Source organism: Plecotus auritus (genome assembly GCF_963455305.1).
Source record: "Plecotus auritus genome assembly, chromosome: 1".
In the NCBI taxonomy this organism is placed as follows: domain Eukaryota; kingdom Metazoa; phylum Chordata; class Mammalia; order Chiroptera; family Vespertilionidae; genus Plecotus; species Plecotus auritus.
The window spans coordinates 12,787,057-12,804,331 of record NC_137770.1 but is presented as its reverse complement, the minus strand read 5'-3'; the positions used below and the strand labels follow the sequence as shown (position 1 = coordinate 12,804,331).

Here is a 17,275-nt window from a genome sequence, read left to right as displayed (position 1 = left end):
TTCTCCTCCTCCTCCTCTTCCCCCCCCTTCCTCCACCTCCTTTTCTTCTTCTTTCTTCTTCCTCTCCTTCTTTTGCATTTTCGTACATTTTTTTATACTCAGCATTACTTGTAAAGCTCCCTCACTGTTGCTCCAAAACCTCTATTTTTAGCAGATGGTTCCTGGGGTTTTGTCATGAAACGCAATAATAATCACATCTGATCTGCCCGACAAGGCACGTCCTGTGTCCACCCCTTTCTGGGAATGGATATGACTGCTTTTTAAGGGCAATCACTCTCTCGGGGTGCTTTTAACCTCACCTTCTCAGCACCCAGTCCCTTGTACCCTGTGAAACCCCCCACCAGATCCTGAGGTCTGTACATAAAATAAAAGCTACGCAGTGATGCAGTTTCCTAGGAAAAGCAGAATTGGGGAAACGCCTCCATTTCAACCTCAGAAGACAATCACACAGAGACACTTCCAGAAACAGATCTGCAACAGTCCCGGAGGGTTGTCGGCTTCACATACCACGTGAGTTACAACTTTATGCATTTAGAAAAACATCATGGCCTGGCCGGTGTGGCACAGTGGTTGAGCGTCGACCCATGAACCTAGAGGTCATGGTTCGATTCCCGGTCAGGGCACGTGCTCGGGTTCTGGGCTCCATCCCCAGTGGGGGTTGGGCAGGAGGCAGCCAGTCAATGATTCTCTCTCATCATTGATGTTTCTCTCTCTCTCTCCCTCTCCCTTCTTCTCTCTGAAATCAATTTTAAAAAAGAGAAAGGAAAACGCCATGGGGGTTGACAGTCCTTCTGGGCAGACCCGGGAGCCTGCCATGTTCTGGGAACCAGGTGTTAGGAGTCAGGCTTCCCTGAGCTGAGGGTGGTGTGTGGAGAGGCTGGATTTGCCTGCTTTCCTGGGAGGAGGCCCAGGAGCCTTGGAGCCTTGGGGCAGAAGAAGCAGAGCAGCCCAGCCAGGAGGCTGCCCAGGACCCTCAGGAGAGCTGGGTGCCTGGCTCACTGACTGATGCCCAGGGCAGGCACGCAGGGGCACCGCTGCCCACACCACCAGCGCACATCTCACTTCACATCTCAGGTAAGTCAAGACACCCCCAGAGGGATGCAAATGAGGAAGGAGGATCCTAGATAAGAACCTTGAATTGGGAGTCAGGGACCACGGTCCCTGCCCTGCCACGTGTGAACTACATCACCTAGATCAGGTCTCAACTTTTCTGAGCCCCAGCTTTCATCTCTGTATAAGGAAGGGCTTGATTTAGGTAAACTATAAAGCCCCCTGCACCCCCCCCCCCAAAAAAAATCCTAGGATGCTAATGTGTGGCTGGACAACCTGAGGTTTAACATGCTTCTAGATCAGCCGTGGGCAAACTACGGCCCACGGGCCGGATCCGGCCCGTTCGGCTGTTCTATCCGGCCCATGGAGCCGAAAGAGCGGAGGGTTCTCTTGCTCTCCCCTCTGCTCCTTTACTTTGAATTTTTATTAGTTCACACAAACACTCCATCCATGCTTTTGTTCCGGCCCTCCGGTCCAGTTTAAGAACCCACTGTGGCCCTCGAGTCAAAAAGTTTGCCCACCCCTGTTCTAGATGATTCACAAAATAAAATCTTACCTGTGCATTCCCAGGACGTGGAAGACAGAAAGCCAGAATGGTGACAGTGAGAATCCTGCGAAAGGCATAAAAGGCGAAATAAATGCCCAGGATACTTCCAGGAGCCAGGTCTGCGGGCGCACATGGACCTCCCGCTGCTGGGCATTTACAACGGGGAGGTCACCTTGTGCTTATATGGGGGGACCCCAGGTACCCCAACCACCCCATACAGACCCATCTCTTCCACTGGTGTCATATGCTCAGATAATGTGTTAGACGGCATTTTTTAATTCTTTTTATTTATTTATTTTTTAAATATATTTTATTGATCTTTCACAGAGAGGAAGGGAGAGGGATAGAGAGTTAGAAACATCGACGGGAGAGAAACATCGATCAGCTGCCTCCTGCACACCCCCTACTGGGGATGTGCCCGCAACCAAGGTACATGCCCTTGACCGGAATCGAACCTGGGACCCTTCAGTGCGCAGGCCGACGCTCCATCTACCGAGCCAAAGCAGTTAGGGCAAGACGGCATTTTTTTAAATAGAAGGTTTTTGCTACTTCCAAGCACAAATCTAACCCCCGCCGGCTGTGGTATTGACAATGTATTGGCCAATTGCTCTGACCTCACTCGTCACACAGGGAGACTGGCCTGAGTCCAAACATCTTTATTCTGAGTCAGTAACAGAGGGAAGGAGCCTCGCGCCCTCAGACGGTGAAAGTGCAAATGGGAGGCACACGGGTTCCACAGAAGGAAGGTGTCGCAGGGAAGTCACCAGATCCCGGAGTGCGGGAGTGTGCGTCACGCTGCCCCCGAGGGAGCAGAGGAGAGGGGACCCGGCTACAGGAGCAGCAGCACAGCAGGAAGCTTAGGGGGAGTCAAGAAATCGAGGGACGGGGCAGCTCTGACATCCACAAACCACCAGACCTCTCTGAGCCGGAGATTCCCACCCTTCAACAACACGAACTTCTTCCCAATAAAATCATAGCCGCCAATATGCTTTATTTTTTTTAATGTCTTTATTGATTAAGGTATTACATATGTGTCCTCATCCCTCCATTAACCCCCCATTCTCCCCCCCCCCCACTCATGCCCTCACCCCCCTGGTGTTCGTGTCCATTGGTTAGGCTTATATTCATGCATAGAAGTCCTTTGGTTGACCTCTCCTCCTTTCCCCCACCCTCCCCTACCTTCCCTCTGATATGCTTTAAAAATACAGCATCGCTGCCACCTCCAGAACGCCTTTCATTCTGCAAAACTGAACTTTTGAGCGCCACACCCATCAGGAGAGCTAGAATCAACAAGCAGGGAACGCGTGGTGAGGACGTGGAGCCACTGGGCCCCGTGAGCACCTGTCATGGGAATGTCAAACGGTGCAGCCACGATGGAAAACAGGATGACGGCTTCTTTAAAAACTAAAAGTAGAATTACCCTAGGATCCAGCAACCCCACTTCTGGGTATATACCCCAAAGAATGAAAAACAGGGTCTCAGAGAGACACCTGTGCACCCACATTCCTAAGCAGCATTATTCACAAGAGCCAAGAGATGGGAACAACCTTTCATTCATGGATGGACGAATGGACACACCAAATGTGGTATCTATGTTCCATGACCTATGACTCAGCCTTAGAAAGGAATGACATTCTGACACGCGCGCCACATCCTGGATGAACCCTGAGGACATCCTGCTAAGTGAAATAAGCCAGTCACAGAAAGATAAACACTGTATGATTCCACTTATGTGAGGTGCCTGCAGCAATCAAAATCAGAGAGACAGAACGTAGAAGGGTGGCTGCCAGGGGCTGGAGGAAGGAGAGAATGGATAGTTGTTTAACGGGGATAAAGGTCAGTTTTGCAAAGTGAATGAAAGCAGTTCTGGAGGTTGGTTGCACAACAGTGTGAATGTACTGAACACTACTGAACGGTATGCCTACACGTGACTAAGGCGGTAAAAATATATATAAAATCTATACACACGTGGAGCTTTATTTGGTGTTATGATTCAACAGGGATTTGTCTGAGTCACTACTCTTTGCAGGTATAAACCCTGGGCACAAGAGCCACACAACTAGGACCCAATCGCTGCTCTGGAGAGCTGGTCGGGAGCCACATGAATCAATAATGTCTATACGCGCTGGTTGGGACACTGACAGACATGCCCATTGAATGCTGTGAGGGCCAGGCTGGGAGTTAGGGACAGGAAGGTCAGGGAAGGCTTCCTGGAGGAGGTGATCTTGAAGGCTTCTTGCACAGAGCAGTGGGACCTGGGACCTGGTTGGACTCAGTGGCCTGTTCCTTTCAAATACACCTCCACATTACAATCCCTCCCTTCATGGAAAGAGTGTTTGATAGATTACAAAACTCACTCCATCCATAACACAAGGCTCATCTGAATCAACAGCTCTGGGTCCGTGGTGGGCCCTCGAATTAAGGAGACATCCACAGGGAAAAAAACCCTGGTGTGGCTCCAGAAGACGCAAGCCCAAGTCCTTCACCTTGTCTCCAACCCAAAGAAAGAAGACCCTGAGCATCCACCAGTTTTCATTGCCTCTAGGTGCCTGCATGAGCCAGGTCCTAGCACGCTGGAGACAGCTCCGACCTTATAAAGCGCGGAGCCAAATCCCAGGGCTTTTTGATATTTGCGACAGCCAGATTTATATCTGGAAGGAATGAAAGAACAATAACAAATTTATTTTCCAGGCTGTATATTATGAATTTCAATGTTTTCCTGTTTCTTCGCATGAAGTTTCCTTTCGGTTGGTTATAAAACCCTGTCTCGTTTATGTTGGAGACAGAACAGGTTGCCTGAATGCAGTGAACTTCAAGAGCTAGTGGAAAAGGCATGCTAACCTCATTTCTCCCCCTACTCCCGACTCCCCCGCTCTCTCTGGCTGAGAGCCGTCGGAGACAGGTCCCCTCGGAGAGGTCAGCCTCCAGGAAGAGCCACGGCTGGGTCCTGGGGGCCAGGTAAGCTCCAGGCTACCGGCCAGGCTAACGGAGAGGGTGTTCAAAAAAATAAAATAATACCCACACGTGCTGCTCTCACAGGTCACAAACAGTGGCACCTTGTCACGAAAAACTCTAGAAAACTACAAAAATAAACTAGAGGAAACCAGGGAAACCTCTGATGCTCATAATTGGTCCCTGGGACTTCGGAAAACAGTGGGCCCACCCACTTTGTGCACCATCCTGAGACCCACGGGACCACAGGGCTGTGTATCCCCAATCCAGAATGACATTATTACAGCTTCGTTTTCAGCATATGCGCGCGCGCTCTCTCTCTCTCTCTCTCTCTCTCTCTCTCTCTCTCTCTCTCCCCCCTCCCTCCTTCCCTCCCTCCCTCCCCCTAAAGCAACTACATTTTGCCCTGACCAGTTTAGCATCGGCCTGTGGACTGAAGGGTCCCAGGTTCGATTCCGGTCAAGGGCATGTACCTTGGTTGCGGGCACATTCCCAGTAGGGGGTATTCAGGAGGCAGCTGATGGATGTTTCTCTCTCATCGATGTTTCTAACTCTCTTTCCCTCTCCCTTCCTCTCTGTAAAAAATCAATAAAATATATTTTAAATAATAAATAAATAAAGCAGCTACATTGTCAAGAGTTTGCTCAATAAAGACTATGCAGATAGAATCTAGATTAAAGCTCTTCCAAGCTGAAGGATCCCTCGACTGGAATTGCAGTTTTCTTAAAGAAAAGCAGAACGTTTGCTTACATGTAGTTCTGTCTGCAGTCCCCACTTTTCATCGGCCTCAGTCTTCTGGGTCGCATGCCCTTGGATCCCACATATAGGGCAGACCTAGCCCCGGGATGTGCAGCTCACCCCTTCGCTTGTCCAACTGCCGATGCAGCAAAATAATGGCTAGTGGACCAGTAATCCGTCTCCCGAATGTAAAAAAAGATGTGAATTTTTGGAAACACGGCACACTTGATTTGCTGCCCTTTCGGACAAGAAAGAGGGATGGAGCTCTGAGGCGTCTGCAGACTCTGTCGGATGCGGACTCTGAAGCCGGATTATAAAATGCCCACTCCCAAAAGAAGGCTTTCAAGAGGAAGCGCGCAGAGGCGCAGCTTTTTACAATTAACAATGTCATTGCATCACTAGCTAACGCCTTTTCCAATATCCTGACACCGCCTGAACCCGTGCAAAGCCGTTTTCCACGCATCGGTGTTCAGGAAGGTTTCCAGACCCCGGGGGAAGGAGTCCAGAAGGGAGCACCCACCTTTGAAATCCTGGCATGTCCAAGATGCGTGAGCCGGGAGGCAGAGGGAGAAAGAAACGGCGCTGGCAGTGGGGGACCCTCGGAGCAGTTCCTGAACTTCGGCCTCTTCTGGGCCCGTGGGGCTCGCTGATAGTTTATTCCGGGGGGGGGGACAGCGAGTCGTGGAGAGGACAAGGGGAGAGCCTGGGTCCTCCGAGCCACTGGAGAGCCGACAGGGAAAGCACCTGGTTTTGCTTAGCCCTCTTCAGTAATTCAGCATTAAACCAATTGGAGGAGGAATGTTAAAAATGAACACTTCATTTTCTAAGTATGTTAAACAATGCAAATGGGGCCTCCGTCTGGACACAGCTGGTTCAGATTACAGCGCTCACAACAATCTTGGGGCGTCTGCCAGGACCCAGTGCTCAGCGCTGGGAGGAGAGCCCTGTCCCGGGCGAGCAGCCGCACTGGGGCTCCCAGCATCTCCGCTGGAGGCGATGGGCGGGCAAGTGCGGAGAGTGGGGGGCGGGGGGCTGGGAGGGCCTCCGGATCCTTTACTTCCCACCCAGGAGGACATCCCCGGGCTGGGCGGTCCCGGCCGAGGCGGGGGAGGGGATCCAGCGCCCCTGGCTTGGGGACACCCATGCAAAGTTAGTTGCCTCTCCAATAACGCGCTCACGACAAACACCGCGACAGGGACTTGAGTCTTATGATTTATTGGGAAAGCAGAGCCAGCGAAGCAGAGGCTTGGGGATGGCGACGGGAACTCGCGATTTTCCAGAAGGGGTGGAGGAGGACGGCCTCTGGCCGACGCGAGCGCGAGACATCAGCTTGTGCAACGCAGACCTTCCCCGGGCGCGCGCCCCGCCCGCCCCGCCGTCACCCGGGATTCTGGCGGCACGTTCTTGCTTGAATTAAAAAGTGTCCATGTAGCACATCAACACGTTGGCCAGCTTAAACCTACACGCAATTACATGTCCATGCTATCCCCATGCGGCTCGAGAGGGAAAACATTTTTTTTTTTCATTAAAAAAGAAAAGTGTCCCTTGGTGATTTTAACAACAGAAAAGGTGATGTTAACAACTGAAAAAGTGATTTGAAAAGAGGAAAAGGACAGTCACGAAAGACAGGACGATAGGAAGAACCTCGAGCCGAAACCGAGCATCGGCCTGCGGACTGAAGGATCCCAGGTTCGATTCCGGTCAAGGGCATGTACCTTGGTTGCAGGCACATCCTCAGTAGGGGGTGTGCAGGAGGCAGCTGATCGATGTTTCTAACTCTCTATCCCTCTCCCTTCCTCTCTGTAAAAAAATCAATATTTTTTAAAAAAAAGAACCTCGAAGTGCTATGCTAAGTCCTTTATAGTCATTCGATCGGTGGTTTCACAGGTTTTTTTCTTTAAAGCTTTGGAACCCTTTTCATCAAATTAAATCTTACCAGAGACACTATTCCTTAAGAGACCAAAGTGGACTGGCAGGGGTCCGAGCGCCTCCCTCCCCACCTGCATCTTCCCCGGGGCCCCTCCACAAAGCCCACCTACTGGAGAGGCTGTGGGGTCCTTTCTCCCCCGAAACTCCGAATGGTCGATTATTAGCCCCACTGAGAGAGGTGAGGAAGCCCCTGACCCCACAGCTGAGAGCCACAGGCTGCAGGTCTAAGCCTTCTGAAGGGCATGGTTGTGGCAAGTGAATGGAATCCTACTGAAGCTGCCCTCTGGGATATAGATTTTTTTTTAATGTTTTTATTTATTTCAGAGAGGAAGGGAGCGGGAACGAGAGAAACATCAATGATGAGAGAGAATCATTCGTCAGCTGCCTCCTGCACACCCCACACCGGGGATCGAGCCCGCAACCCTGGGCATGTGCCCTGACGGGGAATCGAAACCTGACCTCCTGGTTCATAGGTTGACGCTCAACCACTGAGCCACATTGGCCGGGTGGTATATTGATTCTTAAGCTGGTAATGAAGAAAGAACCTTTGACCCTGCCCCCTTTACTGCCCAGCAGTTGCAGAGGGAGAGACCTACTCAGGGAAGGGAACGTTCGCAGCCTAATGGAATTGCCACCCGTGTCTCACTGTTTCTGGGTGGGCTAGCAAAAATTCACCAGCCACACGTGTTCCGCTCCTCCTCAGCTACCTATGAATCTCCCATTCTCACTTCTGAAATCTGAGGCTCCGTCCCCCGTTTTCTACTTTGTCCAAAATGTCCTATTTACCCATGCTGTCTCACATGCAACAATGTCGTTCAATGATTATGTGCATCCCCATGTGCATGTATTAACATTTTTATTTCCTACTGTCGCTGAATTTATTAGCCCAGCTAGAAGAACTTAGAAGGTGGGAGGGAAAGTATTAATTTTTTTAGCCCCCACAGTACTCTAAAACGATATCTAACAAGAATGGCAGAACGTTGGTAGTTGTCTAAGCTGAGTGTCCATTTATTTACGAGGTTGTTCATTGCCCCAAAGTTCGCAATAGCAAAAGGTTGTAAACAGCCTCGAAGTCCATCAGCTGGGTACCAGCAGAGTTAAATAAAGAGCTTCCAATAATGAAGTATTGTGCAACCAATAAAAAATGTTAGACACGTAAGAGTACATATTGGATGACTCCACTTATATGGAAATCCAAATAGGGTAGTGACTGGGAGGGGCCCCAGGGGCCTTCTGGGTGCTGGTAATATTCTAATTCTGGATCTGGGTGCTGGTTCTACAGGGAAGTAGACGGTTAGGATTTGTGACTCCTCTGTACGTTACACTTCTCTCACTCAGCTTACATTTCCCCATCTTGTCCACAAAGATTTGGTAGGAGATTTTTTCAGGTGTCCTGCTAACATCAAAATGAACAGTATCATAGCATTTCCTGATCTAGCAATTCTATTTTTAAAAAGAAAATGAGGTTTGTTGAGCATGAACTGCTAAGTGACCCCTCTGGCTTCTAAATATCATCATTTCCTTTTCTAAGTGGTTTGTTGTGTGTGTTTTTTGTTGTTGTTGTTGTTTTGGTGTAAAATAAAGATCCTAACATCTACCTCACCTCCCATTGGAATCAAAATACAATCACAACTATAGAACAACTTCACAAAATGTAAATTGCAACGTCAAGGTAAGAGGTTATCATCTGCTGAATGGGGCCTTCCTGGCTCCAGTGAAACTCAACTTCCTCACTGTGGTGTCGATTGGAAAACAGATGGGCTAATTTTTTTTTTAAGCTGATGCTTCAAATTGGGGGTAAATTTCACAAAATTAATAAAAGTAATGATATATTTTGTCTACTAATATTATTTATCTTTTCACTGTCCAAAAGTAATTACATCACATTGCCCTTCTAGGAGAGAATGTAAAACAGGGAAGGTGACATGATTGACTGTTCATGATCATGCTGGACTCCACACACACCCTCTCCTTTGACACCCCCCCCCCCTCCAATTTGCACATGAAAAAAACAGACCCAGAGACATTATGGCCACACAGATAATAAACAATCCAAACTCTAGCCTAAACCAAGCCCTTTTGATTCTAGAGTCCTCATTCTTCCAGTTTACCAAGTCTTGTTTCAACAAAAGTTCACTGCCACCAATCAAATACCAACAGAAATCCCCAATATGGGGTGTCCTAAAGGAGAAACTATCCAGATAATCAGTTTGCAAACCTGAGAGCCCCCCAAAAGTGGGCTCTGTCCAGACAAAGGGGAGACTGCTTTTTATCAAGTCCTGCCTTTGTCTCTGATTGGTCCATTGTTGTGCAAATTAGGAATCCACAGTCTGGTTGGTCCAAATAGCACGGCCCTGATTGGTCCTTATGAAGCCACTCTGATTGGCCAGTAAAGATGCAAATGAGGATGTAGAGGGGCGGTTTCAATTAGACAGGGCAGGTCTCAGTTTTACAGTGGACAGATGAGCTCAGGAGCTATTCATAAGGGTGGGCTCAGACGGCAGGAGCAGAGTGCAGGAGGCTGGCAGCTCCGTCTGTGGCTTTTCACTGAAATGCAGAATGTGTGAGAGGCCTCTGCCAGCAATGGTTAATTGAGTCCAATTAACCACTAGGAGTTCTTGGAAGATATATTCCTTCTCAGGGTCAACACTTGCTTTCTCTGACTTACTGCTTACACAGACAGTGCCCATGACACACGGGTTCATGTGTTGGTCACCTCACTGAATCCCACCGGAATTCTCTGAAGTGGCCATGTTACCACCATTCACCCACAATGGTGCTTCCTAAGTTTCCTAGTGCTCTCATGGCCAAACACCATGACCTTCATTTTTAACTGTTCTTTTGCCTCTTTGAAGGGTTTGACCATTGATCATCCATCTTGTCCTCTCATGTCCATGACTTTAAGTTATCCTGGTTTTCTATGACTGCATTTTCTCCACCTCTTCTTTCTCCTCCTCCCTGGCCAAAAAGTCCCCCAAAGTTAAATCCAGCCTCTCTACTCTTCTCACTACCTCTTTTGGAAGAGTCATTGGTCTTGCAACTGTTATGGGGCATTGATATACTGTCAGCATTGTGCAGATGACTCTCAAATCCTTCTTGTCATCCCTAACTTGTCTCTTTCTTGGCAGAGCCAAATGTTCAACTCCTTGTGAGATATTTCCCTAAATCCATTTCCTCTCCTGACTTCTCAGTTACCTAGTGGGTAGTTCCTTTACTCCCTGAGAACTAATATAAAAGTCAAAAGGTTTCCACCCTACTGGTGGTTTTGGTTTAGCGTTTTGGGTGGTGGTGATGTGTGTTTTAATAGAAATAGCTCAACGGGTGTCACAAAATGACACGTTGTCACATTCTGTACGTTGGTGGTCCAGGGCTAGGATGGTAGCTCTGTTCCTTTAAGGTTCGGAGATTCAGGCTCCTTCTATCCTGTTGCTTAGCAATCTCTAAAGTGTTGACCTACATTGTCCAAATTGACCCACCACACCTACATTTCATCACACAGGATGGAAGTTGATAGCCACACCTAACTGCAAGGGCTGGTGGGAGATGGAGTCTGTGTTCTGAGATCAGGAACCTACTAGTACTTAGCTAAAAATGTTTTTCTTATTGTGAAAGCAGAAAATGGTCATCCGGAGACAAGCTGCCAGCTCAGCCAGAAACCCTAAAGAACATCAATTATCTTTACTTTGCCCATCTTTATTTCTATAGTGACATTTCTCCATGGTCATCTATATTGCAAATATTTTCCATTTTTTGTTGTTGTTTTTTACCTTTTAACCTACGGATTTTTGAAAATGCATACATTTTCTTTTTTAAAAAATATATTTTATTGATTTTTTTACAGAGAGGAAGGAGAGGGATAGAGTTAGAAACATCCATGAGAAACATCAATTCAGTTGCCTCCTGAACACGCCCGCAACCAAGGTATATGCCCTTGACCGGAATCAAACCTGGGACCCTTCAGTCCACAGGCTGACACACTATCCACTGAGCCAAACTGGTCAGGGCCATACATTTTCTATTTCTATGTATCTGGATGTCCTAATCCCATCCTTCATAGTTTCTGCCCTCTGTGTCATGCTTGTGTTAAACACACATAATGTTAAAAAATATTGGTCTGCTTCCCTGGAGAAACCTAACAAATATAGCACCTAAGCAAGTTTTTAACCTTACCGAACTTCAGGGTTTCAGCTATAAAATGGGGGCAAAAATAACATCATGGTATTGTAAAGGAAACAGTGTTCATAAAGCACCTAGCAGGTGCCAATGCACAGTAGGTCAATAAAGGTTAGGAAACTTTCTCTTTTATTTTTACCGTGAGTCGCTGATCAGCCTATCGTGCAAGTAGGTGTGCATAGGCCAAGGCAGGGCACAAGGACATTGCCTGGAGGAGGTGACAGACTCCTGAACTTTATATATCATTTACTATACCCCAATTTTACAAATGTAAAGGCCCAGAGGGACTAATTTACCCAAGATCCTATCATTGGAGGCAGAACAGGGGTCGGAATCAGGTTTTTGGACTTCTGCTCCAGGATGGCTTCTCCTATTACATTTGGTCTCTAAACTGTAGTTTACTGCAACCAACTTGCTCAAGGATGCCAGGATTTTCTGCACATACTTGGAATTCTCATAAAAATCAGCAAGTCATGAAAACACCTGGGCTTTCGTATGGCTTGTTTTAACTGACTGTGGTTTTAACATATGATCATGTGTAAACTATGAGAGCTCCACTATCAAAGAGACTTTAGGCCAACATACTCTTGCCATGGAGCCGGAGTTGCACTGAAGAAAGTAGTTAATGGCATTCTGTTCCATTTTTGTCTGTTGGTTTTCTGATACTTAATACGTATTGATGTTTGGGGCAAAGTTAATATATTTAATACTAGAGGCCCAGTGCACGAATTCATGCACGGGTGGGTCCGGCCAGGCCAGCTCCAATCAGGGCAGATTGGTGCCGGGCCTGTCGGGAGGAGGAGATGGCGGGAGGTTGGCCGGTGGTCCCTGCCCCCGATTGGAGTGTGTGTGTGTGTGTGGGGGGGTGATTGGGGGTGGGGCTGGCTGTGGGAAGGGACTGTGGGTGGTGGCCAGCCAGCCCCACCCCTGAATGGGGTGCGGGGAGCTGATCAGGGGCCAGCAGCCTGGGGGAGGGGTCATGGGTGGTTGGCCGGCCAGCCCTGCCCCTGATCAGAGTGGGGGGGGGGGGGCGATCAGGAGTGGAGCTGGCTGGCGGGGAGGGGCTGCAGGAGGCTGGCTGGTGGCCTCACCCCCCGATCAGGCTGGTTCGCTGGCCGCAGTGGGCATCATAGTGACCCGTCGTTCTGGCCGTTACGGCGTTCGGGTCACTGGCTTTTTATATATGTATATATAGATAGATAATTTCATAATAGTATGATGTTCACATTACCTCATTTCCTATTCACATACGAAAGTGGTTTCCAGGTTCTTGAATTTAGCAAACCAGTAAATCAACACCCTCGAAAATTAGAAGAAACAATATTATGCTGTCAGCTTTTTTTTTTTTTAAATTAAACGATTTTTTATGGATTTTCTAGAGAGAGGGGAGGGAAAGGGAAAGAGAAACATTGATGTCAGAATGAAACATTGATTGGCTGCCTCCTACTTGGGATCAACTCTGAAACCTGGGCATGTGCCCTGACCGGGGATCAAACTGGCAACCTTTTGGTGCATGGGACAACACCCAATCAATTGAGCCACACTGGCCAGGGCTATGCTGTCAACTTTTAATTTTGCCAAATAAAAATAAAAAATATTACAACTATCATATAGCATATTACCAAACTGCATAAAAGAAAGAACTTTTAACACCACATGAAGGAGAGACCTTGTAAGCTTCTCTTATGTATCCAGATGGGATGTCAGATTTCAACAATATTCCTAGAGAATTCAGGGACAGGAGAGGCATACATTATTTGATCATCTCTATTGTCCTACAGAAGATTGGCTCATTACAATGTTAAGACAAGTTATGGGAAAATGCTTCCAAAATTAAAAGGGGAAGTGGGTGGTGGTACAAGATGAGAGTTGGTAATCCTGAGTTCATTGTTGAAGTGGGTGATGAGTACACTGTTACTTTCTGTACTTTTGTGTCTATATTCAAATTTTCCTCTAATAAAAAGTTTAAAATTTTTTTTGACAATACAGCATAATGTTAAGATTTGAGGAAGCTGGGTAATGAACATACAGCGGTTATTCGGTATCCTGTGAACAAACTTTAACTTTTGCGTTTATGATCATTGCTTTGAAGTTCTTGTGAGCTAAATCCAACATGTAGGCCTACACAGTTTCTTTTGACAGCTTCTTTTCCGAGTATGGGTCACACTTTCTTCTTTGCATTACTCATAGTTGTTGGTTGAAGTCTGGACAATTTAGATTATATGTAGCAACTACTGATTGCGATGTACTTCTCTGATTTTAACATTTGGATTTATTTTTTTAAAATATATTTTTATTGATTTCAGAGAGGAAAGGAGAGGGAGGGAGGGATAGAAACATCAAAGATGAGAGAGAATCACTGATCAGCTGCCTCCTGCACACCCCACAGTGGGGATCGAGCCCACAACCAGGGCATATGCCCTTGACCCTCCGTCCGCAGGCCGACGCTCTATCCACTGAGCCAAACCAACTCGGGCTAACATTTGGGTTTAAACTGAGGAATCTGTCTTCCCTGCAGGAGAGTGTGGCTGCTGCTGTCTCTGCTGTTTTTACATTCTTAGTTTAATCTTTCACTCTGGCCTCCCAGAGGTTGCTGCTACAGGACTGAATGGTCAGCAGGAGGCTGTGCCCATTAGACACCTAGAACCCCTGTGGCTTCCAGCCGCTGCCGATGGATGTGGGTGCAGATTGAAAAATGCAGGCCGGGCTCTGTGTGGCTGAGGCTTACATCTCCTGGGGCTCTTGGTTCTCCCTGGGCATGGCTTTCTCAGCTCATTACATTTCCACTGGTCGGCACTTGCCCCACCTGGAGTTGCAACCTCAGCCTAGCAGAGCTGAGTTTTCTCCAGGTTTCCTTCCAAGTTCACCACTTTTAACTGGCAAAGTCACAGTTTTTGCTCAGCTTCCACTCCACTCCGTGGAGTTCATGCCCTCAGGCTACAAAGCAGCTGGTTTTCAGACTGGCTGGGGGTGGGGGGAGAGGGGAGTGTTGGGGAGCCCCAGGCAGGAAGCTACAGACTCCAGTGGTTCTTACCTGAAGCTCTAAAGTCTAGAGCGGTTTTAAAAAATCAACCATTTTCCATTTCTTGTCTTTCACCATTTTGGTTATATACTTGTTTTTTTGCAGGGAGGATTGGCTGACCTCTTTACCCTACCATGGCCAGATGTCCATCCCTCCTAATACCCCTTGTTTATTCTTGAATGATTGAAATATTTGAAACCCAAAAATAAAGGATGAAGGCATAAGTAAAATTACTTCCATGTAAAGCTAATGTTTCAAGGGAAAAAATTAAGAGTGAAAACACTTTAAAAAATGGAAATCCATTCCTCAAGTAGCAACTCTACGGAGAACTGACTTCAACCATCAGTACTTTTCAACACGGGAGCGACAGTTGGCGAGTGTGATCCTAAAGAGCGCCATGGGTTGAAAGCATACATCTAGACTACTCGAGTAGTGAGCCTGCATGTGCGAGGCATGCCAAATGCTTTAGGGAGATGACTTTGAAACGATTCCAAAAATGTTCAAAGACTACACATTCCATATATGTTTTCAAAAATAAAAAATTACCTCATTAGTCTAGAATGTGTAACTTTATCACCATCACCCCATTTTTTATTAATGGAGAGGGCCTGGAACTGCCTTTTAGACAGAAATGAATGTGTTAACTCACAGATGACACCGTGGTGCTTTGAATATACTTAAATGGACAGAGCTGCTTGGAAACCTAAAACAAAGCTATGTTACTTTGCTTCCAATTCTTTTCTTTAAAAGAAATGTTTCCCTCCACCATCTGGAATGGGCCTTGCCCTTTGGGAAATGAATTCATTCAAGAATATACATTGACTCACCATTGTTAGAGGAAAACTTCTCACAGTATAAGTCCTTCCACATTTAAATGCCTTATATTTTACAAAAAAGCATTACATTTTTAACAGCCCAAGGAAAACTAGGAAACAACTTCACCAAACTCTTTCATTAAGTTCACAAATATTTTCAATCACTGAGATTTAATTTTTGAGGGTCAGAAATAGTTCACTGAAGTCCAAGAATGTTAGAGCTGAAAAGGGGAGTAACTCTTGTAAAAACAGCCACAGCTGAAAATGATCACAGTTAAAATATCATCGTAGCGCAAATTATTAATTTCTTAACCCCAGAAGGGCTAAACATTTGATGCACAGTAGTAGCCAAGGCAGAAAACAAACTAAGGGGTCAAACATTTGCCTTAAGTGATCCATTTATTAACATTCTTGAATTTTTCTTTATCTCCAAAGGAAATATTGGTGTATTTATAAAGGATTCTTAATTTACTGGATGTATTAAATTATGACAATAACATGCTGTACAACCTTCCATCATATCATATCCTATATTCACATGACCTAAGCCCCAAGGACAGGAAAACAAGTTCAGGTTAGTAACATTTTGTGTTCCATTAGAATTGGTTGGGGAAAGGACCGCTGGACATTAACTTTGCTAGCTCGCTTCCCCCTAGGGTGCTCAAATGTTATTTCTTTTAACCACCAGATCCTCCTCCCATCTGCCTGCCAGGGCCAACCCAGGGCTCCCCAGCACCTCTCACTGCTCTAGCAGTGTGGACATGAGGCTCTCTCTCCCACTAGACTGAATTTCTCAAGCCTCAGACCCTCCTCGCACCCCTCATTTTTAGCCCATAAAGCTCCCTGCCGATCTCACAGAAGAAAATTCCCACAACTGCCCAAATCCATTTGCTATCTGCATCTCCCTCTCTTCCATTACATCTGTGCCAACAAAGGAGTCTCTATCCAAGGCCGATGCCTCCACTGTGTTGGGGTGCTATCAGTTCCCTCTCAGGAACTCTTCTCTCCACTCTCTTCATCCCGTAAGCATTTTACATACTTAAGCCTCCCAACTTAAACCAATTCTCACTCCACCCCACTCTCCTCTCTCCTCCCAGTGTCCTCTTTCCCCTTGACAATGTAATTTCTCAGAAGAGTTGCCTACAAACACTTATCTCCAATTGCTCACCACCTACTCAACTCACTTAAGACTGGCTTTTCCTCCCACCATTCCACCAACACTAAGTCAAATCCAACAATTCTCTGGTCCCAGAATCCAGTGGAGTCTTCTCAAGCTTATCTCACCGGAGCAGCAAGCACTCCACACTTCTGACCTCGCCCACCTTCTTGAAATAATTCTTGGCTTTGGCAACTCCCCCACACCTGACATGCTTACCCCTTTTTTGGCAATAATAACTCGAGTTCTGACATCTGTATAGAATTAGATTTTATAAAGCATTTCCACAAGTGGCACATTTATCATTTAATAAATCCTATGAATGAATGCATCATTCGATGTTTACAACCCCATAAGCTTACTACAGAGGTTATTTGAGATGAGAAAAATCAATTCCATCAAAGCAATGCTGTGAAAAGTCAAAAGAAGCCACCTCCCAACTTAAAAACCCATGACCTTCCAATGCACGAACAGTTAAAAATATTCAAGTTCCACATCTAAGAAAAACGAAGACAGGATTGACTGATCATCTTGCAGAAACATGAAGGCCGGATGATGCATAATATCACCTCTGAACAGGCTGGCTAAAACCTCTCAGATCCTCTTTTTATACATTATCTTACGGTAAGCCTCTATGAAACTTCATACTTAACATTTCCAAGGCTCAAACAGTATCCTCACAGCAGACATCCGGCGAGCACTTGAAGACATTAGCTTCAGTAGTTGATCAACGGCTGCTATAAACAACATGTGTAAGTCATTTCTCCCCCTTCTAAAGAAAAAGTCAGCAGCTGTTTGCTAAAAAATCTTTTTTTTTTATTGTGGATGAAGACATTGCCAACTCACATATATCATTTTTATTTGGAGTATTTTTTGCCTTGCAGTGCTGAGAA

At 46.5% G+C, this 17,275-nt stretch overlaps 2 protein-coding genes across 3 annotated transcripts in view; both read right to left on the bottom strand.

Moving 5' to 3' along the window:
- The window catches only part of FBLN5 (fibulin 5), a 71,514-nt gene extending 65,241 nt beyond the window's left edge, over positions 1-6,273 (bottom strand). The window contains exons 1-2 of one of the 2 annotated variants that reach the window (XM_080655471.1): positions 5,808-6,273; positions 1,607-1,661 (exon numbers count right to left, since the gene is read on the bottom strand). In XM_080655471.1, coding sequence (XP_080511597.1) covers positions 1,607-1,661; positions 5,808-5,824 — 72 coding nt within the window. In that variant the 5' untranslated portion in view covers positions 5,825-6,273. Of the gene's footprint in view, positions 1-1,606; positions 1,662-5,299; positions 5,335-5,807 lie in introns of those variants that run through there. The other variant, XM_080655470.1, reaches the window with a different exon arrangement.
- TRIP11 (thyroid hormone receptor interactor 11) overlaps positions 1-17,275 on the bottom strand; it is an 87,266-nt gene that overhangs the window by 207 nt on the left and 69,784 nt on the right. The window contains exon 22 of the transcript XR_013959875.1: positions 1,607-1,661. The gene's annotated coding sequence lies outside the window, so the exon portion shown is untranslated. The remainder of the gene's footprint in view (positions 1-1,606; positions 1,662-17,275) is intronic.